This window comes from Anguilla anguilla, chromosome 15 (genome assembly GCF_013347855.1).
Source record: "Anguilla anguilla isolate fAngAng1 chromosome 15, fAngAng1.pri, whole genome shotgun sequence".
Classification (NCBI taxonomy): Eukaryota; Metazoa; Chordata; class Actinopteri; order Anguilliformes; family Anguillidae; genus Anguilla; species Anguilla anguilla.
Genome location: NC_049215.1, coordinates 5,644,620 through 5,672,256, shown reverse-complemented (window position 1 = coordinate 5,672,256; position 27,637 = coordinate 5,644,620). Strand labels below are relative to the sequence as shown.

Here is a 27,637-nt window from a genome sequence, read left to right as displayed (position 1 = left end):
ACCTTCTGCAGGGAAACAGCATTTCTGGAGTAGGTTTCTGCAGGGCAGAGCTTACACCAGCAGTACTCATCATACACCCTTCAAATCTTCTACAAATCATCACATTTCATTTGACTTTTTTCGTTTCTCAGGGGGCGACATAGCTCAGGAGGTAAGACCGATTGTCTGGCAGTCGGAGGGTTGCCGGTTCAAACCCCGCCCTGGGCGTGTCGAAGTGTCCTTGAGCAAGACACCTAACCCCTAACTGCTCTGGCGAATGAGAGGCATCAATTGTAAAGCGCTTTGGATAAAAGCGCTATATAAATGCAGTCCATTTACCATTTCTTTAACCATGACCAGTAAAACCATTCCACAGCCATCTTCATTCATGTCTTCCCAGTTAAATGAAAAGTTAGATTTAACACAAACTATTGTTAATACAAACCGTACGCTCTTCTATGTACTGTGCCTTTAACTACTTTTGAACAAAATTCTTTATTTTACCACTGGACTACACTGATCAATTATTTTTTACTGCATATTCTTGATAGATAGAGTTAGTTTTAAAATCACTTTCAATAGTGCCATTCCTATTTTTAATAAGCATTTTTTCCCAGGCATTTACAAGGCAATGTGCTGGAATGTTGTGGAACTCTCTGCTGAACCATCATTGCTTAAATGTTTGAAAACATACATTTCACATTTTCATCTATAATTTACACACTGGCCATGAGATGTTTACATTAATGAATATTAAAGCGCGCAGATGAAATTAGCATAAGTCTATGGCGCAGCGCATGAAGAAACACTTCACAGGGGGGAAAAAAAAGATGTTTTAGGAATAAGAGAGGACTCCTTCAGGCTGCTCAGGAAACAGGAAGCTCTCCAGCTGGAACTCAGGATGAAGGAAAACTTCCACTCGTCTGACAGCACACTCGCCCACAGAGATTCACAGGGAAGACTGTGTTCTGCGCTATACTACGCTAGTACAACTACACACACAAACACACGCATTCGCTTTCTCATGCACACACACACACACACCCATGCTCAAACTGCACCACACCTTCATGGTAGTCACTCTCTTTCCCCCTCTCTCCAAATTCAAAATGCAAGTATTCAAGTATATTTGTACATATAGCAAAGGTGTAAAGCAGTTCTAAGCTTTAGCAAAGATAATAGTGCTGTCTGCATCACCCTCTCTCTGAAATTATAATTCATATTCTAATCCATATTCATAATGGAGCTTTATAGGGGTGACAATCAGAAAATGTTATGTTGCAAAAAGCAATTAAATTCAGCAGGAAAGGAAATTCAGCAGGAAAGACAGGAAATTATGGAGCAACCAAACAACAGAAAAAAAGAGAATGATCTCTTTATTACATGAATAAAATCCCTTTGTCATCCTCTCCCTTCCAGCACTGTCACCGGTAGTGTCTGCATGTATAAGTATTGGATGGGAGTGGCAGGTTAAGATCTACCTGGTGGTCAGTTGAGTAGGTACTTCATTCATTCTTCATAGAACACACTATTAGTAATGTGGAGCCGGCACCCCAATGGTAGGACTGACATTAAAGGACACAGACACACAGAGTTGCATCCAGGAAATGCAGATAACTCCCTACCTTAAGAATGCAAATCCTTTCTTCCTCATCCTCTTGTCTTTCTCCTCTGTGCTCTCCATTTTCTCATCTTTCCCCAGCCCTTTGAATTTCCACTTTTCTCTCTTCTTCTCCTTTGTCTTCTTCTTTACCTGCCTAGAGGTGGCGCTAGTGGGGCTGCCCTGTCCAGAGCTTCCATCTGAGAGGTCATCTATAATGCACACACACACGCACGCACACACACACACACACACACACACACAAATACAAGTCATCCACAAATATATTAAAATCTTCACAATTCACCTGCAACTGAAGCCCTTGAAAGCCAGCATCACACGCTGTTCACTAAATGTTAAACTAGGGGCCTTGCTAATGCATCGTAAACCAGGGATTATAATTGCGCAGTTAGAGGGAAACTGAATTTATTCTGGAAAAAATTAAACCATGGCAATTTCAAACCTCACAATCAGGACTTCTTTTTAAGCACTTTTTCACAGACTAATAGCATGCAGATGGACAGGAAAGACAGCCTTGCTGACAGAACCATCTGTTACTGACCAGTCTTTCTTTCATTCCTGCCCTCCCTCTCTCTCTCCCCTACCCCCTTTTCTATTCCTTTATCCCCCCCCCCCCAGTTTCTATCTATCCCTCAGAACACACTACAAGGCAGACTTCAATTGAACGCTGACTCCCCAAGGCAATTCGCACAAGGAGATGAAACGCAAACAGAAAACAAAAGCAGACCTGAAGTTTTTTAATGCGAAAGGAAACCTGGACGGCTCTCATGCCTTCAGTATTATTCAGACATTCACCATGTCCTCCGAGGGTCGATTCAGACTAATATTCATCAGACGTGCCTTTGTTCCAACAAGCGCTTAACAATGCTTAGTTTCCTTATTAATCCTAGCTCTGTAAAGGGCAGCATGGGTGTGCAGCAATTCCTCTGTGTGCGTGTGCTGGCGTGAATTTGCATCACAGGTCAGCTGGGATGGCAGAGAACACCGCGTTCATCGCAGAATACACCGCGCTCACACAACCATCGCACGGGTAAAATGTTCAGTGTTAAATCAACTCTTACAGAGTACATATGGTCCCTACCGGACTCACACTGTACGTACTCTGTTAGAGCTGAAGTAGCACCCGACATTTTACTGAGCAAGAGCCTCACAGGCAAAGACAACGCTGCGTGAAAATAGAAAAACAAAACAAGAAGACTGCCCACAAGGACTTGTCTTATTGTCGTCTAATATAAATAGATTCCAGCCATTCATCTTGCACTTCTATCCTTTTATCCGTATGCTATTATTAATATTTTTTCGCTATGGGAAACTGGGAATTGGGATTAAACCCTCCCTAATATGATCACTCTGTGCGCTGTTGAGGACTGCCAGAGCGATATGGTTTTTTTTTTTTTTTTACACTCTTCTTTTTCTGAGCAAATGCAAGAATTTACTCTCTTCAGTGTAAATCCGGCCGTTTACACCCATCAGTGTTAATCCAGTGCGGACGTGGGGGGTGCCCAACACCACAGAGACACACAGTCCAACATACAGGAGGCGAGATCATTGGAAGAGAGACCCACTGTCTTGTTAACTGAAAGCCCAGTTCTGGTGCTGCTTTGTGCCGCAGTATGCTTATCTGTGTGTCTGTGTAGAAAATGTCCCGGGAAAGACTTTGGCTGCACAAACACGAGCGCATTCTTCCTACTGACGTGCTAAGTCCCATTCAAAATCAGTATGGCTGACATCCTATTTGGAAATGACCCTTTTACAGATAGATACGTGAGGGATTTAATTAAGTCTGCCTCACGTATGCAGCCCACAGGGGAAATGTGTTGTGTGCACGCTAACTGAACTGAAGGCTAACTAACGCCTCAGGCCTCACCCTCACCGTGCTCCAGAGGGCCAGCGTAGGAGTCTCAGGCCTCACCCTCACCGTGCTCCAGAGGGCCAGCGTAGGAGTCTCAGGCCTTACCCTCACCGTGCTCCAGAGGGCCAGCGTAGGAGTCTCAGGCCTTACCCTCACCGTGCTCCAGAGGGCCAGTGTAGGAGTCTCAGGCCTTACCCTCACCGTGCTCCAGAGGGCCAGCGTAGGAGTCTCAGGCCTCACCATCACCGTGCTCCAGAGGGCCAGCGTAGGACTTGTCCACGGCCGCCCGGAAGCTCTGGTTGCAGCCACGCCCTCGCGCCATGCGGGCCCGCGGGAGGAGGAGGAAGAGCAGCTCGCTCTTCCTCACCTCGGACACACCAGTTTGCTGGCTCTCCACAGAGCCGGGCTCCTGAATCTCCAACACTGGGTCTGACTCCTTCCCATGATCTTTCACTGCAGTTGGAGGGGGGGGGGGGGGGGGGGGTGATGGGAGAAGGGATGGTCACTGCACTGGAGGAGATTTTTTTAAAAGCCAGGAAGGACCAAAGAAAAGAGGAGCGGGCTATTGAGGAAGAACAAAAGAAGAAGAGAAGAAAGAGGAAGCTGAAGGAAAGCAACGGGGAGAATGCAAAGGAGATGAAGGAAGACGGTGAAGAAAGACAAGCATGAGGATGAAATAAGAGAAGAGATGAAGGAAGGAGAAATCAAAAAAGGCAGAGGATGAGAGGAGAAAGAAAGTTGAGAAACAGAAATGCATTGGGCATATACAAACAGGAAAGGCCAGTTGAACGCTTGCCCTCGGTGATCGATACAGTTTTATTAGACATAAATTTTCCTTCCGAGGGAAACCGCGGAGGTCATTCATCAGGCTCTGGAGCGAGCCAGAGTTTCTGCTCCGGTGCATTAAAGCAGAGCCTCACAGGGAGGACTTATGGCCCAACAAGGCAACCGATGGAGGTTTTCCCTCAGACACTTTGAAAAGGGGGGGGGGGGGTTTCTTTAACAAACCTCTATTACTCCTGAAAAACTCTGACAAAAGGATCTATTTAATGATGACGGTTGGCAGACTCATTTTGAAGCCATTCCAGAAGGATATTGAGCTTTTTTATGTGCAGTTGAAATACACTAATTGTCCGTTTGATGTAGAGGAAGGCACATCTCCCTGGGTAGGGAAAGGAGGGTGATCAACTGCATGAGAAATGTGCAGGATGGAGGGAGGGGTAACTTCACCCAGGAAGACTTCTTAAATACACTGGGAGTGATAGTTATGACCACTGAGCTGCGGCCTGGTCAGCTATAGATCGCCTACAAATCACCTATCAGTCACTTAGAAATTGCCTCTCAATCCCCAATCAATCAAGACAGCGCCAGTCTACTGCTACTACTAACTATATCAATGCCAAAAAGTCTCCCTCTCTCTCTGCCTCACACGTGCACACTGTAACAGTTAACGGCTCTTTGAAAACTCAAAGCAAAATGCCCTAGCAAAATTATGTTCTAAAAAAAAGTTTAATAAATACTCACTGAACCTCAACCACAGGAAACCTGACGCTGACTTCAGGCTCTAACTAAATAAACCAAGTTCTATGATATCAATATTCACAGCGATGATAAAATATTGATGCTTTTTAAGAGACCAGTGCAACATATGTTAAGAACATCAATCTGTAAGTTGCTTAGCGATGCATGCAGAGCTGGCAAGTGGTAAACATTAAGTTGTGAAAATGGGATTTATTAAGAGTTATAAATAGCAGGGAGAGGCTTCAGCAGTTCTGCCGCAGAAATGCTAGCTTGGATAAACGGGATTTGTGTCATGAATGTAATTGCTGCCGTCCCACTGCAGGCAGAGAGAGCTAAACAGCTTTTAGGAGTTCCACACTGTGGAGTTCTAGAGTGCGTGCGTATGTCTCTCTCACACCCAAACTGAGCTAACTCACAAAACTGGACTGGCTCCTGCAGTTACACCTGGCACTGGTTCCCCAGTGCAGCCCTGAGAGAAAGTGTAGTGTGTGTGTGTGTGTGTGTGTGTGTGTGTTCAGAGAAAGGATTAGCTCTGGATTACCTTGGTAAATGGTCACACCGATTCCACATGCATGTGAGAAACATGGAATATCACGAAAGAATAAATGTAAAACAAATCAATGTGCTCCCGGTAGCATGTAAACTGCGTGTGGGCGTCTGTGTTTGTGTCCGTGGGGGGACTCATGATGTGTAGAGCGAGTGCCCGTTTTGCGCAGTCTTCCATCCAGAGGAAGAGGATTTAAAAGGTTAGCAGCCAGCGACAGGCTGGTTACTGTCAGGCTGTCTCCATGTCTCTATCCAGATCACAGGCTGCACAATCAGACGTATGGTATATTAAATCTTATTTCATATCGTATCGATATTTCATATATCAGTTGTCACATTTCTATTTACGAACACATTCATAAAAACAGATTTACCTCAGGCTGCAGCAACCTAAATATGGCAAACAACAAAACACAATGGAAAGGAACTGATTTAACTTAAGGACTTCAGTTAGTCTGTCAGACTTCAAATGTATCCGTTAACACAATGTGAATGCGTTTCTCCATTCCATACTCACATACATAGTACATATCTTTTCACGCACACATAAGTGGGACTTACATTGTGACTGGAAAGACCACAGAACAAACAATGTGATTGGATGGAATGCCAGCATAACAGCGTGATTGGACAGATTGAAGGACTAACACTGTAATTGGTCAGACCGCAGGACTAACATTGTGTGTGCTACAGGTTCATGTAAATGTTCAGTGCGTGTTCAGTCACACGAGGGGTGGTTGCCTGGTGGGGGGGGGGGGGGGGTCACAGTGGGCCCTTGACACCAACACTGTGCTGCACCCCAAGCTCCTCCTGAGCACCAAACACAGGGCGCAGATGGTTCTCGCTGAAGCAGAAGAATCCATCATTCCAAATCACCCCAGCATGCCTGCTCTCAGCTCCAATCAAACACAAGCTCCTTCTCACTCCCAAAGTGAGACAGAGGAAAGTGGCTTCGATGGCCCTGCGTTTGGCTGAGAGCCGTCCGCTTCGCCTCCAAAGTCAAAACTGCACGGGGGGGGAACAAGACGTGACAACAATCAGGCCGGCACTCTGCTGGGGCCTGGGTCCAGTGCATTGCTATTTGCAGCCGGCGCGCACAGTGCATTATGGGAGCGGCACTGAGCAGGCGCTGCAGGAGGAACTGAACTAAAACGCCAAACGGAGCGAGCGCAAAACCGAGCGATTTGTGAGCGAATCGGGGAGGACAGGTGAGAGAAAGAGGAAAGGAGGAGAGGAGAAAGAGAGGAGGCGGAGAGGGGAGAGAAAAAAAAGGAGGAGGAGAGGAGAGAGAAAGAGAGGAGGAGGAGGAGAGGCAGAGGATGGTTTGTAAGTGCTCCTGGGAGCGGCGGGAGGTGGGTAACTAGAGAGTAAGGGAGCGTGGAAGTGGAGTGGTGCAGAGAGAAAAGGAGGGAGGGTGGCGGTACGATGCGAGTCGTGTGTGTACACTTCCAGAGAGGTTTCACACAGCGGCAGCTCTTAAGAACATGCTGCTAAAGTAACCTTAAAGGAGTTTTTGGCCCTGCTGAACTCACAGCGTCAAGTAAAGTGTTTGTCAGCCTGGCAATAACCATTAGCCCCTCCAGTGAAAACCTCAGGAAAATGGACCCCTTTATGAAGCACATTAACACCCAGATTTCACATTACGGAGACTGAATCACACCGTCCAACAGAAAATCCTTTCAGGTCTCAGTTTATTTTTGTCTCTGCAGTTCAGGGGACCAAAGCTTCATTTAGTCATGGTTTCTGTGTGTGTGTGTGTGTATGTGTGTGTGTGAAAGAGAGAGTGTGTATGTCTGTGTTCAATCCACATAATTTATGCGCTGAATAATTTCAAAAGCAAGGCCGTCCTTGAGATTCAATGCTAATTTAATCTACCAATCAAAACAAACATACAGTAGAGATAATAACTATAGAAATCTCACGTGATCATGCGTGCATGATATGCTGATATAAAGGAGAGGAAATAAAACCATTCATCAAACTAATCTAACTGATCTAACATTAGCCATAAGAATGAATAAGCCCCCCCTTTCCCCTGCCAACCCAGCACTCTACTGGGGTGGTGCATATTCGTGTGTGCGTGTGTGCGTGTGTTTATGTGTGTGCAGAAAGAGACTCACCTGGCTCCTCCAGAGGTCCCATGCCATTTTCATCTGGGGAGAAGGAGGGGGAGAGGGAGGGAGGGGGAGATGGTAAGAGAGAGAGCGAGAAAGAGCGCAAGAGAGAGAAAGGGGGGGGGGGGGGGGTCAGGTGAGGAGCAAAAACTCTAATACAAAATCAGCCGCTGGAGATTGATCAGGAAACCGGGCAGAGAATGAGGAACAACACGCACTCCATTCACACCTGCAGAGGCCTGGTACCATCCTGCACCAAATCCTATGACATCACAATTCCCTGTCTAACATGCAGCCCACATCTACACAGTTTCCATTTCTGCATTGACACCGTACGTTGCTGTTCTCGTCTTTGCTGTGCTGCAGAACATGGACGTCACATTGTCATCATCTGTCCAGTAATTTTAATGAGACTGAAAGTGCTTCACACATTTGGGTACATGTTGGAGTGTTGCTGAATGCTAATGTAGCTGATATAGGCATTTTGCATGCCACCCTGATACACAGGAACAGCAAGGAATTGGCATCGGCCACACCGATGCAATAACAGCTTTTCATTAAGCTGCAATTTCTTTAAAATACTTTCTTTCCCTATGCCATCCATTTTAACAGCAGATAGATGAGAAATATGAGAGAAAAAGAGAAGGCAAGATAAGGAATATTAATATTAATGCGTAAATAAGAGGCTAAATTAATGTTTTTCTCACAAGGTATCGCTGCTTTGGCAATATGATACAAGAAGCACATAAAGCAGAATGATTCAAATGAGTTTGAGCTTGGAGTTTGGATTTGAAAAAGAGATAGGCAGAGACACACGGCGATAGATTTTTCATTTGTTTTTATTACATCAATAAAGGCCAGAAAAACATGCTATGGGATTTGAAGCTTCCCCTTTTAAAACCAAAATGAATCTTGACCTCTGACATTGTTGCACTGTTGCATAAAACTCAGATACAAATCTGCTTTATAGCTGCAAATTGCAAATGGCCAATGTACTAAATGAAATCACATCCACAGACGCACAGCATAATATGTGTACGTAAAAACAGTACTCATGTTCAGTATTCCAGCGTGCAGACATAACCCTTTAGAAACCAGGCAGAAGTGCAGTCCCCGATGCTTGTTTAGCCTTTTTACTCGCGTGGGTGTTTTAGCCTGATAAAGCAAACCATTAAAGAGGAGCTTTTAGCATTTCCGAAATTTGTAGTTTCATTAGAATATGGTGCCAAGGTTTCTGGACTGTACTCTGAGCAATATAAATAATTAGCAAGTGTTCTTAATGGCTACTTATTTAGGGAGTTACCAGCACCCAATAACAGCATAATTGACTTTTTTTTTCCATCTGATGAGGTGGTTTATTTATGCCAGAGGTACAGAAGGCAGGAGAAGAAAGGAGGCAGGGGAAGTGGAGAAAAAGCACAATCAATCAGAAGAGTTTGTCTTGGAGAGTGCACCAATCAGAGCTTCCCTCTCAATGACAGTACACAGGGCCCCCTCTGGAGGACTGTGCAACACTCGGAGCTCCTCAGGGTGAGCGGAGTAAAACCGCCATAACCACTCCCCCCTTGCCCCTCCCCCTGTGACCTCATTTCACTCATTGCGGTGAGACGAGACAAATGGAACGCATTCAGACACCTCCGATGCAGAGGAGGAAGCCAATATGGGAAGCTAATGAACTGTAACTGAAATTCTGCTGCGTCTCACGTTCTAACAAAATGAAATACAGTGTTCCTCACCCTCTGTCTAATGGAAAAAAAATAAATCTGGTCATCCCAAGCCATTATGAAGAAATGTGTTGCAGTATACTTTTTTAATGGTGTGCACGCTTTATTATTAATAACAACAATTATAATGCCCAGACTAATGACCAGACTACTAAGAGGGCCGCCATGAAGTGAAAAAGCAATTTTTGTGTGACAAAAAAAAACTGATTCATGCCCACAGTAGAAAGGTCTTTAATCTGCACAGCCCACAGAAGCTGTGCGTTAGTGTTTGGGTCTGCCAGAGTGATTTAAAATACAATCAAACGAAACGAAGGGCATTCAAATAACACCGCAAACTCCTCTGTGTTTCAGCTCAACATTCATTAATGACTTAATTCATACAGCAGACGACATTAGGGAATTTATTAAAATAAGTTATTGAGTGCATTAAAGAAGCAACGCGGACAGCAATAGCAATGAGCACGGACAGGGAGGAGCTGAAGACAGAGAATCAACATTAAGCTGCATACAGCTGCAACGGCTTCATCTGTACCTAGTGTCTCACAATTAAGCTGGAAGAGCAGGGGTGTCAAACTCCAGTACTGGAGATCTGCAGCATCTGCTGCTTTTTAGTGCGTTTCAGCACTTCGGTGATTACGTTAATGGCACCGAGTGTGTCCACACACTTTGTGTACGATGCCTAATTTGGCTTCTGATTGAAAGGAAGCCACAAAAAAAAAAACCTGCGAGGCAACGTTGCCCTCTAGGACTCGAGTTCAATACTACAGCTAAAGACCAACCCACAGACATCACGCAAATGCCACATACAGACAAATGATGCCCTATAAGACCTATACAGTGTTGACACTGCAGCAAACTCAGAGCCACATTGGACAGCATTCACGCTCATTAAGCAGAAGTGCCAAACAGTAGAGACATATTAAAATTCAGGATGTGAGGTTTCACTCTGGGTCTGGAGAAATCAAGATAAACAGCCAATGTACTTTCACATGACACATTTCATATATACAATATATATATATGCATAGTAAATCTATCACTGTAATCACCCCGTTCTGAGTGCATGTGCGCATTATTACAGTCTGTACGCATATGTGACGTTTTGAACCACAGGACATATAGGTTCTGGGCTCTTATTCAGCATTCAAACAACAAAGTAAAAATCCATATGTGTAGGTATTACTGGATGACAGTCAACCGCAACGGTTTTAAAGGCAACTTCTACAGTAGACCGAAAAAAAAACGTGATGGTATATGCCTACTGGTTGCTATGGTGACTAAATCAAATACACCCTCCAGCTGCGTTCCAGAACCTCCGCATGTTGCTCGGACTTCGTTTTTCAAACAGATAAATCCACGTCCGGTTTGTCGTCCACGGCAGTGGCATACGGGAGAAGTTGAGAAATCTCCAATAGGGGCGGCAAACTCCATCTGCCACCGCAGGAATCTCCTTCTGCCACCGCAAGAGGCTCAGTCTGCTACCGCGACAAGCCCACTCACCGCAGCGTTGGCGGTGTTAGCCGTCGTTCTCCCGTCAAGAACAACAAGTTGCCGGTTTGCCATCTACCGCCTACCGAACAGCATCTGAATGCGGCATTAGAGCTCTTCGACTATTAGGAGTGCAGGACGGGCCTATAGAACACACGCGTGTTAAATGCATTAAAATTACGTGATATGTTTAGTGTAGATGATGCAGCTGGGTGTTCAAATGCCCTTATTTCACAAGAGGTAGCTAACTGTTAAAATAAGTTCAGGTCACATGATGCTGCTGTATTAAAATGTAGGTGCATCACATGATGGTGCTGTGCATTAAACTGGGCTTGCATCATGTGCTTCATTATGTATCTACACAGCAACTGTTATCACTGGAGCCCCTTTAGAGTGGTGATGGAGAAGCAGATGAACTGATGACCTAGTGTCCAAGATGCAGATTGATAAGAGCATGTGGGCATAAGAGCATGTGCAGAAAGACACACTGCTCTCTTTTTAACATCAAAGAGAGAAAATAGAAACATTGAGTTCCTGTATCAGTCCTCTATTTTCTCTTTTTTTCTATTTTTGTATCACCACTGCACATCAGGCGAGAAGAGGGCCATCCTCCCTTCTGCTGCTGGGAAGATTCAATCACACACCCCCGCCCCCCCCCGCCCCCACCCATGCTTATTCCCTGACTCCTCCAGCACAGTCTGTGCTCTTTATGAATTCGGATACACAGGCGATATGGCCAGTAGCGCTGTCTCTCTCTCATGTGCCCGAGGTCTGGGGAACATTCTGTGGCTTACCCGGGTCCGTACTCCCGGACGCTCGGGCGAGTGGGTGCCGAGACTGCCTGGGTGGGGGGGGCCCGCCACAGCCTGGCTCCTGGGCCTGCTCCGCTCTGGAGAGAGACAGGATCCGACCAAAATCACATACGTGTTCAAAGCTTGCAGCTGTGACAGAGAAAAGCAGTGACTAGTATATACAGCCTCATATCCCCTTTCAGTGTTTTTATCCATCATACCATCATATATATGATATATATGGCATGCTATTACAGTACCTCTGATGGAGGGGAGGATGCAGGGGATCAGACCCTGACTGTCTGGGAGGAAAAGGGGAGAGGTCCTTTTCATGGTCATCTGGTCCATGCACGTTTCCATGATGCCCATTAGTTATGCCAAATGGAACTGGACCAAGACAGGACCGTATAAGAAGTATGTAAATCAGCAATTAAGTGAGTATGTCTCAAAATGAGTTATTTAGTAATTATGTAAATAAGTAACTTGAGTGAGTGAGCAGTTTAGCTGTGCCTAATAAAAAAGAATAGATATTCATGTAAATATCTAAAATGTCCCTCATCTCTCACAAAAACATCAAACTAAAATAATATTAAAAACCCAGAAAGTGGATTATCCCTTCAATGGCTTTGCTGAACAGATATTACAAGCAAGTCAAATGAACAAAGTTTTTCCCTTTTCCCAGGTGTGTATGCGAGCACAGGTTTGAGATGGTAGTTGTAAGCACGCAGGTGAGAGAGCTCACTCACCCCCAGGCCTTTCCCAGAGGAAGGCGGGCACGGCGGTGTGGGCGGGGCCGGCCGGTGTGTCAGTCAGCCTCAGCTGGGCCAGAGGCACCTCTCCGGCTTGCTTGGGAGGCTGTAACAGGGAGAGAGTCTCAGTGTCACACACGCCTCTGACCTCTGACCTCTGACACTGAAGCTGTTGCATCATCACAGACATGGATGTTACTTCTACACAATGAGAGGAGAGGGGAGGGGAGGAGAGGAGAGGAGAGGAGAGGAGAGGAGAGGAGAGGAGAGGAGAGGAGAGGAGAGGAGAGGAGAGGAGAGGAGAGGAGAGAAGAGGAGGGGAGAGCAGAAGATTAAGGGACCCACTGACTGGCTAAAAGCTTCCACATCTGTTCAAAAGCTTTCATCTTCTGTAATACCTTTCTCTCCAGCTCTCGCTCTCTTTCCATCACTCACTTATTCTTGTCACCTCTCCCTTCACAATACCCTGCATTTCTGTAAAATTGCACATAATTGCTCTTACACCTTTCAGAAAAACACAAGGATGCTGTTTACTGTAGGCCAGCAGTACTGTGATTTTCTATTAAGGAACGTTTTCAATATAAAGTACCTAAATTATGTGCTCTTAAATGACTGCTGGAAAATATATGTAAGAAATAATGAAATAAAACACCTTCAGATTGAGTTTCTTTCGACTTTCGGGAAAAAGGCTCGCTGACGGCAAATTACAATAATTTACATCCAAATGGAATCGGGGCGAAATTGTGTGTCAACAAAATGTAGCGTCTGTGCAGCTTTTAATGCAATCATATAATTGGCCAGCCTTCATTTGTCAACATTCATGGGTTTCTTTCCTCGGGGCCAGAAGCAGTCAAACAGTAAATGAACACAGCGCCTCCATGATGAAAGAGGCAGTTAAAGTGCATTCTTTAAACATGCCCCCTTTCAGTCAGGTCCCGCGTTGTTAAATTTGGAATAATAAAAAATATTGTCAAGCGATAAAATATTCATTTGAAAGCAGTATTTTATCTTTATGAAAAAAGAGCTACATGAATGCACAAGTGAAGCTTGCGCTGCCTGACGTTGTTTTTCAGTGGGGGAAAACAACAGGGAAACCACACGTACCATTATCATTGTGATGCTAAACCCAACAGTGAGCGTTCTCTAGCATCCACCTGGTTCTGTCTGTCTGTCTGTCTGTGCGTGTGTCTGTGTGTGTGTGGGCATGGGCGTGTGTGTGTGTGTGTGTGTCCTCCCTGAAAGCAGGATATAAAAGTGTGACTTGCAGGTTTATGTAAGGGTGCAGTGTGTGTCCTGGCTACATCACACACAGAGCTACCTGCTTCAACACTAACATCACACACAGGGCTACCTGCTTCAACACTAACATCACACACAGAGCTACCTGCTTCAGTACTAACATCACACACAGAGCTACCTGCTTCAGTACTAACATCACACACAGGGCTACCTGCTTCAATACTAACATCACACACAGGGCTACCTGCTTTAGCACTAACATCACACACAGAGCTACCTGCTTCAGATCTAACATCACACACAGAGCTACCTGCTTTAGCACTAACATCACACACAGAGCTACCTGCTTCAGATCTAACATCACACACAGGGCTACCTGCTTCAGATCTAACATCACACACAGAGCTACCTGCTTCAACACTAACATCACACACAGAGCTACCTGCTTCAGATCTAACATCACACACAGAGCTACCTGCTTCAGATCTAACATCACACACAGAGCTACCTGCTTCAGATCTAACATCACACACAGAGCTACCTGCTTCAGATCTAACATCACACACAGGGCTACCAGCTTCAACACTAACATCACACACAGAGCTACCTGCTTCAGTACTAACATCACACACAGGGCTACCTGCTTCAGATCTAACATCACACACAGAGCTACCTGCTTCAGATCTCACATCACACACAGGGCTACCAGCTTCAACACTAACATCACACACAGAGCTACCTGCTTCAGTACTAACATCACACACAGGGCTACCTGCTTCAGATCTCACATCACACACAGAGCTACCTGCTTCAGATCTCACATCATACACAGAGCTACCTGCTTCAGATCTCACATCACACACAGAGCTACCTGCTTCAACACTAACATCACACACAGGGCTACCTGCTTCAGATCTAACATCACACACAGGGCTACCTGCTTCAGATCTCACATCACACACAGAGCTACCTGCTTCAGATCTCACATCACACACAGGGCTACCTGCTTCAACACTAACATCACACACAGAGCTACCTGCTTCAGATCTAACATCACACACAGGGCTACCTGCTTCAACACTAACATCACACACAGAGCTACCTGCTTCAGATCTAACATCACACACAGGGCTACCTGCTTCAACACTAACATCACACACAGAGCTACCTGCTTCAACACTAACATCACACACAGGGCTACCTGCTTCAGATCTAACATTACACACAGGGCTACCTGCTTCAGATCTAACATCACACACAGAGCTACCTGCTTCAACACTAACATCACACACAGGGCTACCTGCTTCAATACTAACATCACACACAGAGCTACCTGCTTCAACACTAACATCACACACAGAGCTACCTGCTTCAGATCTAACATCACACACAGGGCTACCTGCTTCAACACTAACATCACACACAGAGCTACCTGCTTCAGATCTAACATCACACACAGAGCTACCTGCTTCAGTACTAACATCACACACAGGGCTACCTGCTTCAACACTAACATCACACACAGAGCTACCTGCTTCAGTACTAACATCACACACAGGGCTACCTGCTTTAGCACTAACATCACACACACAGCTACCTGCTTCAATACTAACATCACACACAGGGCTACCTGCTTCAGATCTAACATCACACACAGGGCTACCTGCTTCAACACTAACATCACACACAGAGCTACCTGCTTCAGTACTAACATCACACACAGAGCTACCTGCTTCAGTACTAACATCACACACAGGGCTACCTGCTTCAATACTAACCTCACACACAGAGCTACCTGCTTCAGTACTAACCTCACACACAGAGCTACCTGCTTCAGTACTAACATCACACACAGAGCTACCTGCTTCAGATCTAACATCATGCACAGGGCTACCTGCTTCAGATCTAACATCACACATAAGGCTACCTGCTTCAGATCTAACATCACACACAGGGCTACCTGCTTCAGATCTAACATCACACACAGAGCTACCTGCTTCATATCTAACATCACACACAGAGCTACCTGCTTCAGATCTAACATCACACATAAGGCTAACTGCTTGAGCACTAATGTCACACTTCCTACTTTGGCAGAACCAGGCTGTGACCTACCGGGCTGGGCCGGGCGGGGCCCCGCAGCAGAACCAGCTGGATCATGCCCCGCAGATTCCCCTTCATGGACATGGACCGGCGCAGCGTCTCCATGGCAACGTGGTTGGATTTCCCCAGCAGAGATTCCCCATTCACCGCAATCAGCTGATCATTCACACACAGCCGGCCGTCCTGGCACACAGTGAGATCGCTGATAAAGATCATTATTATTTCTGCCATTATCATCATCATCACCATTTCTGAGGTGTAGCTGCCCCACTCTTACTGCCCGGATTTTTTTTTTCTTCTTTTGTTAGCTGCCAAAGAAAATCAAATTTGTTGTGTTTGAAGAGGCTTAGGACAACTGCAAGCCATGTCAGAAAACTGTGAACTGTGACATTATAGAACTCTTTACCTGTTTGACATTGAGAACACTGAGCAGAAAACTTCCTCTCATTTCCTCTCATCCTGAAAACTTTGTCACTTTGTCTTACAGATTCACAATACTGAATCTATCATTGGATTTTCAACCATTTCAGTTGATTAACATTAAAGAAGTTGCATAATTTCTACACCAATTCACACACTTGGTAGGAGTGCTACAACACAATATTCCAAGTTTGAGCCCCATCAAGTACACATAAACTAAATGTTTTCAAATATAGCATAAGCCCAGTATATTCCGAATTTAATTAATGATATGTCATACACATGCACAATGTATACACACAACTAAAATAATACTGCATACAGAATGGTAGATATAGTAAAAGACAGTAAATCCCACTACATTTGTTTGAATGACAAGAACCTTCTCAGGGAAGACGTCTTGTTCCAATGCCCCACTGTTTATAAGTTTTAACAGGTCTACACATCTACTAGAATAGATGCGCAGTATAAATTATGGCCTTTGTTGATTAGACAGCAGAAATGTTTCATTGTCATCCCAATAAAGTCAGTTTTATTGAAGAGTAGATAAGAATGGAATGCAGCACTCAAAGATTGGTTTAATCGATGCTTACTGTGAATGTGCACAATACACAGCAGTCTGCTTATACAGTATGTGTGATCTGTACTGCATTCTTGAGCAAACTTGTCACGGTACTAAAAAGACTGAGGTAGAATCTTCTGGTCACACCTTTGGGGGAAACTGCAGTGTGGTACTGCACCCCCCCCCCCTCCTACACTGCAGCAGCTCAGACTCCAGAGAGAGCCGGCCTTGAACCCCTCTCCCAGGGCAGAGCACCAGCATCCTCCCACTAATTACAGCACAGCTTTTAATTAGCATTAATGTGGCTGCGGAGGACAGGAAGGAGAGGAGAGGAGAGTGCAGCGAGAGGGGAAGGAGGGAAGCAGTCTCTCTCACAAACACACACACACACACACACACACACACCTACCCACGCACGCACGCACTCACACACACACACACACACACACACACACACACACACACATGCACTCGAACACCCTATAGCAGACCCACGTGCATTGCACTGCAGGGGTGAATGACCAGTCTAGAAGGACTCAATGGCCTATGCTACTTGGAGTTATTCAGGCTGAATATTAAGGAGGGACCCTGTGATTTGGGGGGTACCTTGTAGGCCGCCCCACCGTGGATGACGGACTTGATGAAGATTCCGAGATCAGCCCCCGTCTCGCGGGACTGGTTCCCCTTCAGGCAGATGCCCAAACCAGCTGATCCGGAGTCATTCAGAGGGATCTCAAACTTCAGCTGCTCTCTCCTCTTCTCCGAGCACTGCGCCCCTGTCCGCTCCCCTTTCTGAGAGAGAGAGAGAGAGAGAGAGAGAGAGAGAGAGAGGTAGTGAGTACACAGTTGGGGGTGAGGAGAGAGAGAAAGAGAGAGGGCGGGGGGAGACAGAGGTACAAGTGGAGAGAGGGTAAGGGGGAGGGACTCAGAGAGAGAGATGGTAAAAATGATTGGCATTGTACATCAACACTGAAAGCAGCAGCAGAAAGCATGTTACTTAGAGAACAGTGCAAAAATAGTCCCCCCATTTCAGGGCATGAAAATGTTTGGGACAAATGGTGCCACAGGTGTTTATGATTGCCCAGGTGTGTTCAAATATAGTTTTGATTCAGAGCTTTTGATTGCCTTTAGAGTCTTTGTCCCAAACGGTATGGAGCTCACTGTATGTTGCATATAGCATGCATGTCCTATAAACAATACAATCTCTCTCACGTGCACACACACACACACAGCCCTTCATTTCATTGCCTTTAATTCACAAACCATTAGTAGTCCATGCCTTTCATGTATAATCAGGATTCAGTGTTTTGTGTGAGGGATGGATGGATGTGTACTATAGTGCTGCTGTTATACTCTGTGTCCCATTAAAGCCACTTCAGCTCCAAACTTCGCTTTTGCACCGTTTATCTTGACAGGTCTCAGGAATGGTGCAATTCACCACCCATTTTCCTCTCAGTTTATATCTCCTACGGACTGAAAACCGGCCCCTAAATCCAGCGCCACGGCCACTGGGCTAAAGGCTGGTTTATGCAGAGAAAATAAGCGCGCCTTACTACTAAGAACTGCTAACTATCGGTCACTGCTAACAAACTACAACTACCGCTCCTACTCGTACTACAGCTCCCACCTCACACTGCTCAGGGGCATTCCGTACACACAGAGAGGAAGTGGACAAAGCCACATGAAACACTTTTGCTCCTGAAATGCGCCCCGGCCCCCTCCCTCAGAGTGCCTCTGAGAGCGTGCTTATTACGGTGGGGAGGGGGAGCCTGATTACATGCCTTCTCTGTGTCACTCAGAATTAAAATGAGCGTTTCAAAGAGCAGGATTAAAGGGTCTGGAGACATTCAATTAAGATGAAATCTGCTGCACTTAACCGTGGGCAGCGTCTGGCAACCCGGAGAGTGCTGGAAGAAACTGCACCTATTAATCCTTTTAAAGGGCCAGCACTGTTACACCATAAAGCACCAACCCAACACACACTGCGCTCTATAACACTGCACTAACCCAACACTATACTGCACTCTAAAACACTGCATTAACCCAACACACTGTAATGCGCTCCACAACACTGCACCAACCCAACACACACTGGGCTGCGCTCCACAACACTGCACTAACCCAACACACTGCGCTGCGCTCCATAACACTGCACCAACCCAACACACACTGCGCTCCGCTCCATAACACTGCACCAACCCAACACACACTGCACTAATCCAACACTATACAGCAATCTAAAACACTGCACTAACCCAACACACTGTACTGCACTCTAAAACATTGCGCTAACCCAACACACTGTACTGCACTCTAAAACACTGCGCTAACCCAACACACTGTACTGCACTGTGAAACACTGCACTAACCCAACACACTGTACTGCACTGTGAAACACTGCACTAACCCAACACACTATACTGCACTGTGAAACACTGCACTAACCTTACACATGGTTAGTGCTTTCTTAGCTAACAGACAGCACACTAACCTAACTGGCCTAATGCACACAATCACATACAGAAAACAGCACTGAGCTTTATCACACCGCCTCCTTGGTTCTGCACCTACTCCCATTCCATAGTATGTCCACCTTTAGCACAAATTCAGCTGGTAGTATTTTTATGGTTTTAGTTTACATTCTTATGGTGTTTTTCAGGGCCTGGTGTGGATGTAGGCTGTAAATATTTAGAATGAGCATTTTGGTTCTCGGTCAGCACTAGTGCATTAGTGAGATTTCACCTTTATTCGCTGGTGTAGGGAACGGTGTTAACCAGCTCTGGCACTATTGCACTACTGCTCATATTAACAGGGGGAATACACTTGAGTTCATCCTGTATTGCTCTCCTACATTACTCTGGACAAGAGCTGCTGGTAAATGAATGTAATGAGAGGCAATATAAAAGCACACAGTGAGTAGGTTGTGGTTCAGCTTGGTGTGTAGGCTCTGTAGACAGAGTCAGAGAGATGTGTGTCAGTTCCCTACCATGCTCTCAGGAGGGGTGGTACAGAAACATTAACAGCATGCACCCCTACGGCTTCTGAAAAACCGCAGCAGCAGTGTGGACTCTCTGATCTTTGCTGATCTTTGATCTTGTTGGAGTTTGTGTCGTCTCAACTGGATCCCATAATTTGAGTCCCCCGCCCCCATGATAGGGGATGGGGGAGTCCGGAGCTCGTCCTATGGGTGCGGGACAGGCCACCTCACTAACCGCACCCTACTCACCAGTCCCTGATATGCCAGAATTTGCCCACTCCCCACTGCCCTCTACTGGCCATCTCAGCACGCTACAGTCCAGCAGAACTCACAAAATATAGACTTTAAATACTGAAGAATTACGAAGTACAAATAAATGAAACGCGTGATCAGGCCAGTGTTAAATGGACATTTATTCCTGGACCGTAAGAGAGAAACATGCCGCGCCACGCTGGCTTCCCTGTAATCATCTATTCACCAGCTGCAGGGAGCCTGAACTAAACCAGCTTATTTTCCCAGGACCTTGAACATGAAAAGCTGCTCATATTTTTAGTTTCTCAGCTCAGCTCAGCCCAGCCCGGGGTGTCTGCACTTCACAGCGCACGTCCCAAACACACACAAAGCCTGCGCTAGCTTTCGCCTGCTTAAACACAGGAGAGCGCCGCCGTGGCCCGCCCCTCTTGGTTTTATATAACATATTTAAAAAACCATTTAAGAATCACATGGTGCATTAACGTGTCTTAGACCCACTGAACCAGAGTGGGGATCAATTCCAATTTGTGTGTGTGCATGTGTTCGTCGGTGGAGGAGAGTGGAGTAAAATCTCTCCTGTGTAGATCACTGCCCATTCAGCACAACAGAAGCAATGGTGAATGGGGGAGTCTCTCTAGTTACATCTCTTCCACATGTGCATTTCTAGTACTGCACTGTTCCAGCCTCTCACCCAAGCATTATACTCCTGCTATGCTTTCCCCTATCCATCCCTCCACACACGGTGACACTCACCTATTGATATTCCCACTGGGGATCAGTAATTAAATTTCACTGGGTGAAAACGTGAAATAAGACCTCCCTCCTCCCACTCAATGAAAGATTACCCAGAATGCTTTTAATGCACAGCCCATGAGATTTCATCCCCATGGGTGAAATATGGAGCAGGTGAATCCTCTCCAGCCTGTATCTGCCTCCGCACACGAACACACACGTCCAGATGCCATCCACGCTGGCACACACACACACACACACACACACACACAGCCACGTAATGCATTTGTGTGATATGTACTGTGCATGGTTCTCTCTCCCTCTCTACCCCCACCTCCCCCTCAAGCACTTACACCGTTCCATCCTCACAATCACAACCAATTAGCTAAATTAAGCCCACTCACCCCCCCCCCCATCCCGAAAAAACCCACTCACCAGGCAGGAAGCGAGAGGAGGGGGTCGTACAGACCTGATGTCAGTGTTTAACTCTGCATGAAGGGGCTACACTGTTGAGGATGAGGAGGGTTCTACCCTGAGGAAACGCGAAAGAGCTGCTGCTTTGATGCGATGAGTACTCTCCTGTGTCGTGGTACAGTGGTAGCAGGTCCCTGACTGAGGCTAGGTGTGATGGAGATTCTGGGAGAAGATTTCCATCGTACTCCTCTCTACTCTCGCTCCCCATCATCGACCCCAGCCAGAGACAAATGCACAAAGATCTCTGGGATATTTTATGAGGGCAGAGAACCAGGTGAAGGTGGAACCAAAGGAGAGTGGATCCAGGTGAGGGTGGAGATGAGTGAAGGTGGAACAAGGGAGGGTGGGGACAGGTGAAGGTGGACACAGCTGAGGAAGGAGTAAGGTGAGGGTGGAGACATGAGTCATCTCATTAAAAATGCTGACTGTGGCTGGTGCCGCCATTGTTGTGGCTCCTTTTAATTTCCAAAAGGTTTTGCTTCAAGCATTTCACCTCCTCGGCTACATCATGTGGGTTCAGCTACAAGTATCTCATGTGTCTATGGCACCAGCCAAAGCTCCTGTGCGTGTGTGTGTGTGTGCGTGCGCGTGTGCGTGTGTGTATGTGTGTAAAACCCCACCCCTCAAACCCACCTGCCTGCATGCTGATTGGATGAGGCCCACAGAGACAAATCATAGCAGCCCACCCCAGCACACACAGAGACGGCATTTGTCATCACAACCTTAATTCAGCACCAAACCCCTCACCCTGCGACGTGTCACCCCCCCAAAGAAACACATACAGTATACACACAAATATAACATGCATGCAAATGATTAACATGGGCAGGTTCAAGGTAAGACTGGACATGCAGTTAAGGAAAAACTGGGAATGGAGTTAAGAAGAAATTGAAGGTGGATGTGAGGTAACATTAGGGGTTGGGCTTAAAATGGGACTTTGTCTGCCACGTGGTTTTTGGTTCACTGCATTATATGCATAATGCAATAGTGACAAAGACTCTGATTGGCTGTGTTTGTGGCCTGTCATGGCCTTTCAGAGAGGAAAAGCTTCCTGGTACTCAACAGGGTAAGGTCACAGGGCCCAAACAGCCTGTGATCTATCGACGAATTAGAGTGCAAATAACCCAAAAGTAAACTAGCCTTGGAGCAAGTTTAGTTCTGGTTTGGCACCAACATGTGGATAAACCTAACCCTGTTCCATAAGCCCTGCTTCTCAACCATCAGAATTACATGCTTACATGCCAAGCTGATGAGGTGGCAACAAGATGAAGAGGTGACATCACTGATTTCCTCTGTATACTAGTGCACTGTGGGTGTTTTGATGTGTTTTGGCGTGTTCAATCTGATAAGAGAGAGAAAGTTCGAGAGAGATCAACCAAGAGACTGATTTCAGGAAAAACATCCGACACCAAACAAGCTTCGACCCCAGCCAGAAAGCAATCAGCTCTGATAAATGACTATTCTTTAATAACCACTGAAAAAGTTGGCAAAAGATAACGGGTTGGATTTAATCAGACACTTAAGACGCTTAAGGGCATATGCAATTCAGTCAAGCCATTCCGGATTAATCTGGTTCCTTATCTCAATAAAGACTACTTTGATATCAATGTGGAAAGTGGGAGGAGGAGCTTCTCACCAATGAAAATTGGTTTTCATGGAGAGGTTCACACTTATGGTTACAATTGATTGGTCGGACCACTTCTTAAAAAGTGTTTTTCATGCTAATAGTGTATAGTATGCAAAATTCAGTTCAATGTTCTGAGACATTATGAGACTCCTAACCAGCTCAGTACTGTAACCCAAAACCGCACACAGTCTGTACTGACAACCCCAACCTGCACATGCTCACTACTGACACCACTAACTTGCATATGGTCAGTAGTGAGAGCCCTAACCTGCACATGCTCAGCAATGAGAGCCCTAACCTGCACATGCTCAGTACTGAGAGCCCTAACCTGCACATGCTCAGTACTGAGAGCCCTAACCTGCACATGCTCAGTAGTGAGAGCCCTAACCTGCACATGCTCAGTATTCAGAGCCCTAACCTGCACATGCTCAGTAGTGAGAGCCCTAACCTGCACATGCTCAGTACTCAGAGCCCTAACCCGCACATGCTCAGTACTGAGAGCCCTAACCTGCACATGCTCAGTACTGAGAGCCCTAACCTGCACATGCTCAGTAGTGAGAGCCCTAACCTGCACATGCTCAGTACTCAGAGCCCTAACCTGCACATGCTCAGTACTGAGAGCCCTAACCTGCACATGCTCAGTACTGAGAGCCCTAACCTGCACATGCTCAGTAATGAGAGCCCTAACCTGCACATGCTCAGTAGTGAGAGCCCTAACCTGCACATGCTCAGTACTCAGAGCCCTAACCCGCACATGCTCAGTACTGAGAGCCCTAACCTGCACATGCTCAGTACTGAGAGCCCTAACCTGCACATGCTCAGTACTGAGAGCCCTAACCTGCACATGCTCAGTAGTGAGAGCCCTAACCTGCACATGCTCAGTACTCTAGCCGTGTAAATGTTCACAGGCGCTGTGAAACACCCTAGTCACATGGATAAGTTCTCGGTCCTCTGAATTAATATTATGAAAGTTTTAGTGATTATGATTGGTTGTTTTATTGATAATGGTTGTGAGATGGTGAGATGGAGTTGAGATGGTCACTGTTCAATGTAACAGAAGGACAGGAGAGCTGAGGTGCTGAGAGGAGGTTTATTAGTTATTATGGGATGGTACAGGGTTGTTGAAAAGTGGGTTAATGATATTTACACAGTGGACACCCTTACCAGCTCTCTTGGGAGGAAAACCTGCTCCTGCCGGACCACCAGCAGAGACACCGTCTCTCCCTGCTTCGTGCTCCGCAGCATGGCCACCAGCTGCTCCTGCGTTCGGCCCGAAAAGTCCACCTCGTTCACCTGCAGGACGCGACAGGGCACCTGGGTCATCTCCTACCCTCCACCACAACACACCTGAACCATCATCTACACGCCTGTATCCTGTATCCTCCTCTGACTCACACCTATACAGTCTTCTACCACATGCCTGTATCCTCATGCACCAAACACCCATGAATCACATTTTTACATTACATTACAGGCATTTAGCAGACGCTCTTATCCAGAGCGACTTACACAACTTTTTTACATAGCATTTTACATTGTATCCATTTATACAGCTGGATATTTACTGAAGCAATGCAGGTTAAGTACCTTGCTCAAGGGTACAACGGCAGTGTCCTACCCGGGAATCGAACCTGCGACCTTTCGGTTACAAGCCCAGTTCCTTACCCACTGTGCTACACTCCGTCCATTTAATCATCATCTACCACCTGTACTGCACAATCGATACCAAACTTCACACATTCATTTTGGATCACTCATAGCTCCACTATACTATAATCCAGACGTAATTCACAGCTTTAATGTACTAGACTATAGATGAGGTTGTGGTCCACAGTGTCACCGTACAGTACGATAAGGCAAGAAAAAGTATGCTAGTTTCCATCCCAGTAACCTAATGCTAACTCCACCTCCGTATTTGTCTAACTAAGTCCCAACTGCAGCTCGGTTTGTGTGACATAGCCTCAAGCTAACTTCACATAGTCACTGACCTCCAAAATCCTGTCACCTGACTTCAGACGGCCATCTTTGACAGCAGCTCCTCGGGGCAGGATGTTTTTGACCAAGATGGGTCCCGGACCATGAACAGAGGCGTCTCTCGTGACTACTGTGAAACCCAAGCCTTCTGGCCCTGGTGGGAGAGCGACGGTGACATCACACGCTCAGAATTCAACACGGAGGACCATAACCATGACAATCCCTCATTTTCTAACACTTGACACTTCAGCCAACAGACCTATCAATTCATTCAAATCAAGCATTCATCCATTGTCACAACCTCTAGATCAGGGGTGGCCAACCCTGGTCCTGGAGAGCCGCAGGGTCTGCTGGCTTTTGTTTTTACTCGGCACTTAATTGATCAATTAAAGCAGTTGATTACACAGTTAACTCACCTCACCTGGTTTCTTTTGTCTAAGTGGTTGTTGTATTTAAGGTGAAAACAAAAACCAGCAGACCCTGCGGCTCCCCAGGACCAGGGTTGGCCACCACTGCTCTAGATCATTTTAGAAATAACACTAAATGTTTTTGTCAAAACGAGTCCCCTGACTGAGCTACATTCTCTTCTGTTGTCCTAAATGAGCGCTGTTTGAGGCCATTGTGATAATGCATTTTTATTTAGTTATTCACTATTTATTCTTTTTTTTTTTTTTTTTTTTTAGGGGGGGGGGGGTTACATACTGTACCTTTCCTCAGCTCCACTTTCAGTTTCCTGCCCCCCTTCTTACTGGCCACACCCCCAGTAGGGGGGAGGGGGAGGGAAGGGCTTTTCTTCAGCAGGGGGCTGTGACTCTTTCCCGGTGGGGGCAGTGAGAGTGGGGCGGGGCAGGGGGCTGAGTTCAAGAGAGGGGCGGGGCAGGGGGCTGAGAGGGGGACAGCGAGAGGGGCGGGGCAGGGGGCCTCCAGGCCGCTCTGCTTCTCCTTGGGACGGGACAACGGTTCCGTGGTGAGCGGGAGGGGCGTGCCTTCGGGCCTTTCCAAAGTGTAGAGCTGACCAATCAGGCTCTTCTCATAGCGATCCCTGTTGAGGATCGGCACAACCTCGAGGCGCACTGTAGGGGACTGCATCGCCTGGCTGAACACTTCCTGTGACCTGTGGAGAAGCGTAGTACACAGCACAGAAGGGTACAGGTCAGGGAAGCAGGCGTACAAGTCTGTGTGTGCAACCAAACTACCAAAGTACCTTCCACAGGGTGCTTACCTGAACATCCAGATGCATAAATGGATTGCGTGTACAAAAAAATGGAATCTGTGCAAGTCGATCTGGATAACAGCGTCTGCTAAATGCCGAAATGTGTGTAATGAAATGTAATGGGGAGAAATTGCTGCCGGTGACAGGACATGACATCATTGCCAATACAGGAACTGAGGAAAGATCAATGAACTGTGGGAAAGACACTGCAAATGAAGGTATCCGGGCAACAGGAAGAAACTCATTTTCTCCCATTTTCCTCCGTTCACTCGAAATGTCATGTGATGCACACCAATAATCATAAAAAAACTGCCAAAAGAAATTAACCTTCTCATGTGTGTAATTATACCAGATTACACTCGTAGAAAAAGGCACAATTACAGGTTAGTGACTGTGATTGTTCTGCTTGAATGGCAGCATTTCACCCCTTTAGGTTTTTCAACTTCCTACATTACAATTCAGCTTCATAAACTTTTATAAATCTCGAAAGAAACAACGCATGCCCTCAACTCTAATCATGAGGAAAGCTCAAGATTGATCCTTAGAAAGAAATTATGATAGCATAGTAGCACGCACCATGACATATAGAATTAAACATTGACAGCTAAGAAGGCACATGCTGAAGCACGTACTTTTGCATATATTGCAGAACTCTGTAAGAGTATATGAGAAGAATAAAGTATTTTATGGCCAGTTTTGAGTATTAAATAAACACACAGAGGAGGCAGCATGCATTTTAATGGCGCTCTTCTAATGGATTTGCTTCCACTGCTTTTGATGCATGTCCGATATTGAGATAAAACCATAAAATGGGCTATTCTCCCAGCACAATGCACCAGGAAAATACAGGCTGCTTTCGAAAGAAAAGATTAGACTGATAGTCTTCACAGAGAGGGAGCTTTGCAAGAGCAGAGAAACACATCAGCAGCAACAAAGGCCACGAAATGACCAGCAGCCGTTGAAAAGCAGCTGGCTCTTTCCAGAGGACCAGTACTTACTGCGCAAACGATTTGTCCATTAATTCTGTGTCATTGATTTTAACAATGCACTCATCCTCATGGAAGATCCCCTCCCTCTTAGACCGGCTGTTCTCCTCCACTCTCCGAATGTGCAAGCCCAGAGACCTGAGACACACACGCGCACACACACACACACACACACACACACACACACACACGCACACACACACACACACGCATACACACGCATACACACGCACACACACGCGCACACACATACACATACACACACACACACACATACACACGCGCACACACACACACACACGCACGCACACACATACACATACACACACACACGCACACACATACACATACACACACACGCATACGCACACACACACACATACACATACACACGCACACGCACACACATAGACACACACGCACACGTACACGCACACGCACACACATACACGCGCACACACATACACACGTACACACACACGCACACGCACATGCATACACATACACACGCACACGCACACACATACACGCGCACACACACACACGCGCACACATACACATACACACGCACACGCACACGCACACACATACACACGCACGCACACAAAAGGAAAAGAATTAAAGACAAACACAGTGGTGCTCTGCTGGTATCATATGCAGCAGTGAATCTCAGATGATCCCGTACTTTAAGTG

The 27,637-nt window shown here is 46.2% G+C and overlaps 1 protein-coding gene across 1 annotated transcript in view; it reads right to left on the bottom strand.

The window, feature by feature from the left end:
* Positions 1-27,637, bottom strand: part of LOC118214356 (partitioning defective 3 homolog B-like) — a 52,215-nt gene that overhangs the window by 10,942 nt on the left and 13,636 nt on the right. The window contains exons 6-17 of the mRNA XM_035394263.1: positions 26,957-27,082; positions 25,453-25,859; positions 24,760-24,899; positions 23,936-24,064; positions 17,316-17,501; positions 15,740-15,910; positions 12,383-12,491; positions 11,897-12,023; positions 11,640-11,734; positions 7,640-7,672; positions 3,693-3,905; positions 1,605-1,791 (exon numbers count right to left, since the gene is read on the bottom strand). Coding sequence (XP_035250154.1) covers positions 1,605-1,791; positions 3,693-3,905; positions 7,640-7,672; positions 11,640-11,734; positions 11,897-12,023; positions 12,383-12,491; positions 15,740-15,910; positions 17,316-17,501; positions 23,936-24,064; positions 24,760-24,899; positions 25,453-25,859; positions 26,957-27,082 — 1,923 coding nt within the window. The remainder of the gene's footprint in view (positions 1-1,604; positions 1,792-3,692; positions 3,906-7,639; positions 7,673-11,639; positions 11,735-11,896; positions 12,024-12,382; positions 12,492-15,739; positions 15,911-17,315; positions 17,502-23,935; positions 24,065-24,759; positions 24,900-25,452; positions 25,860-26,956; positions 27,083-27,637) is intronic.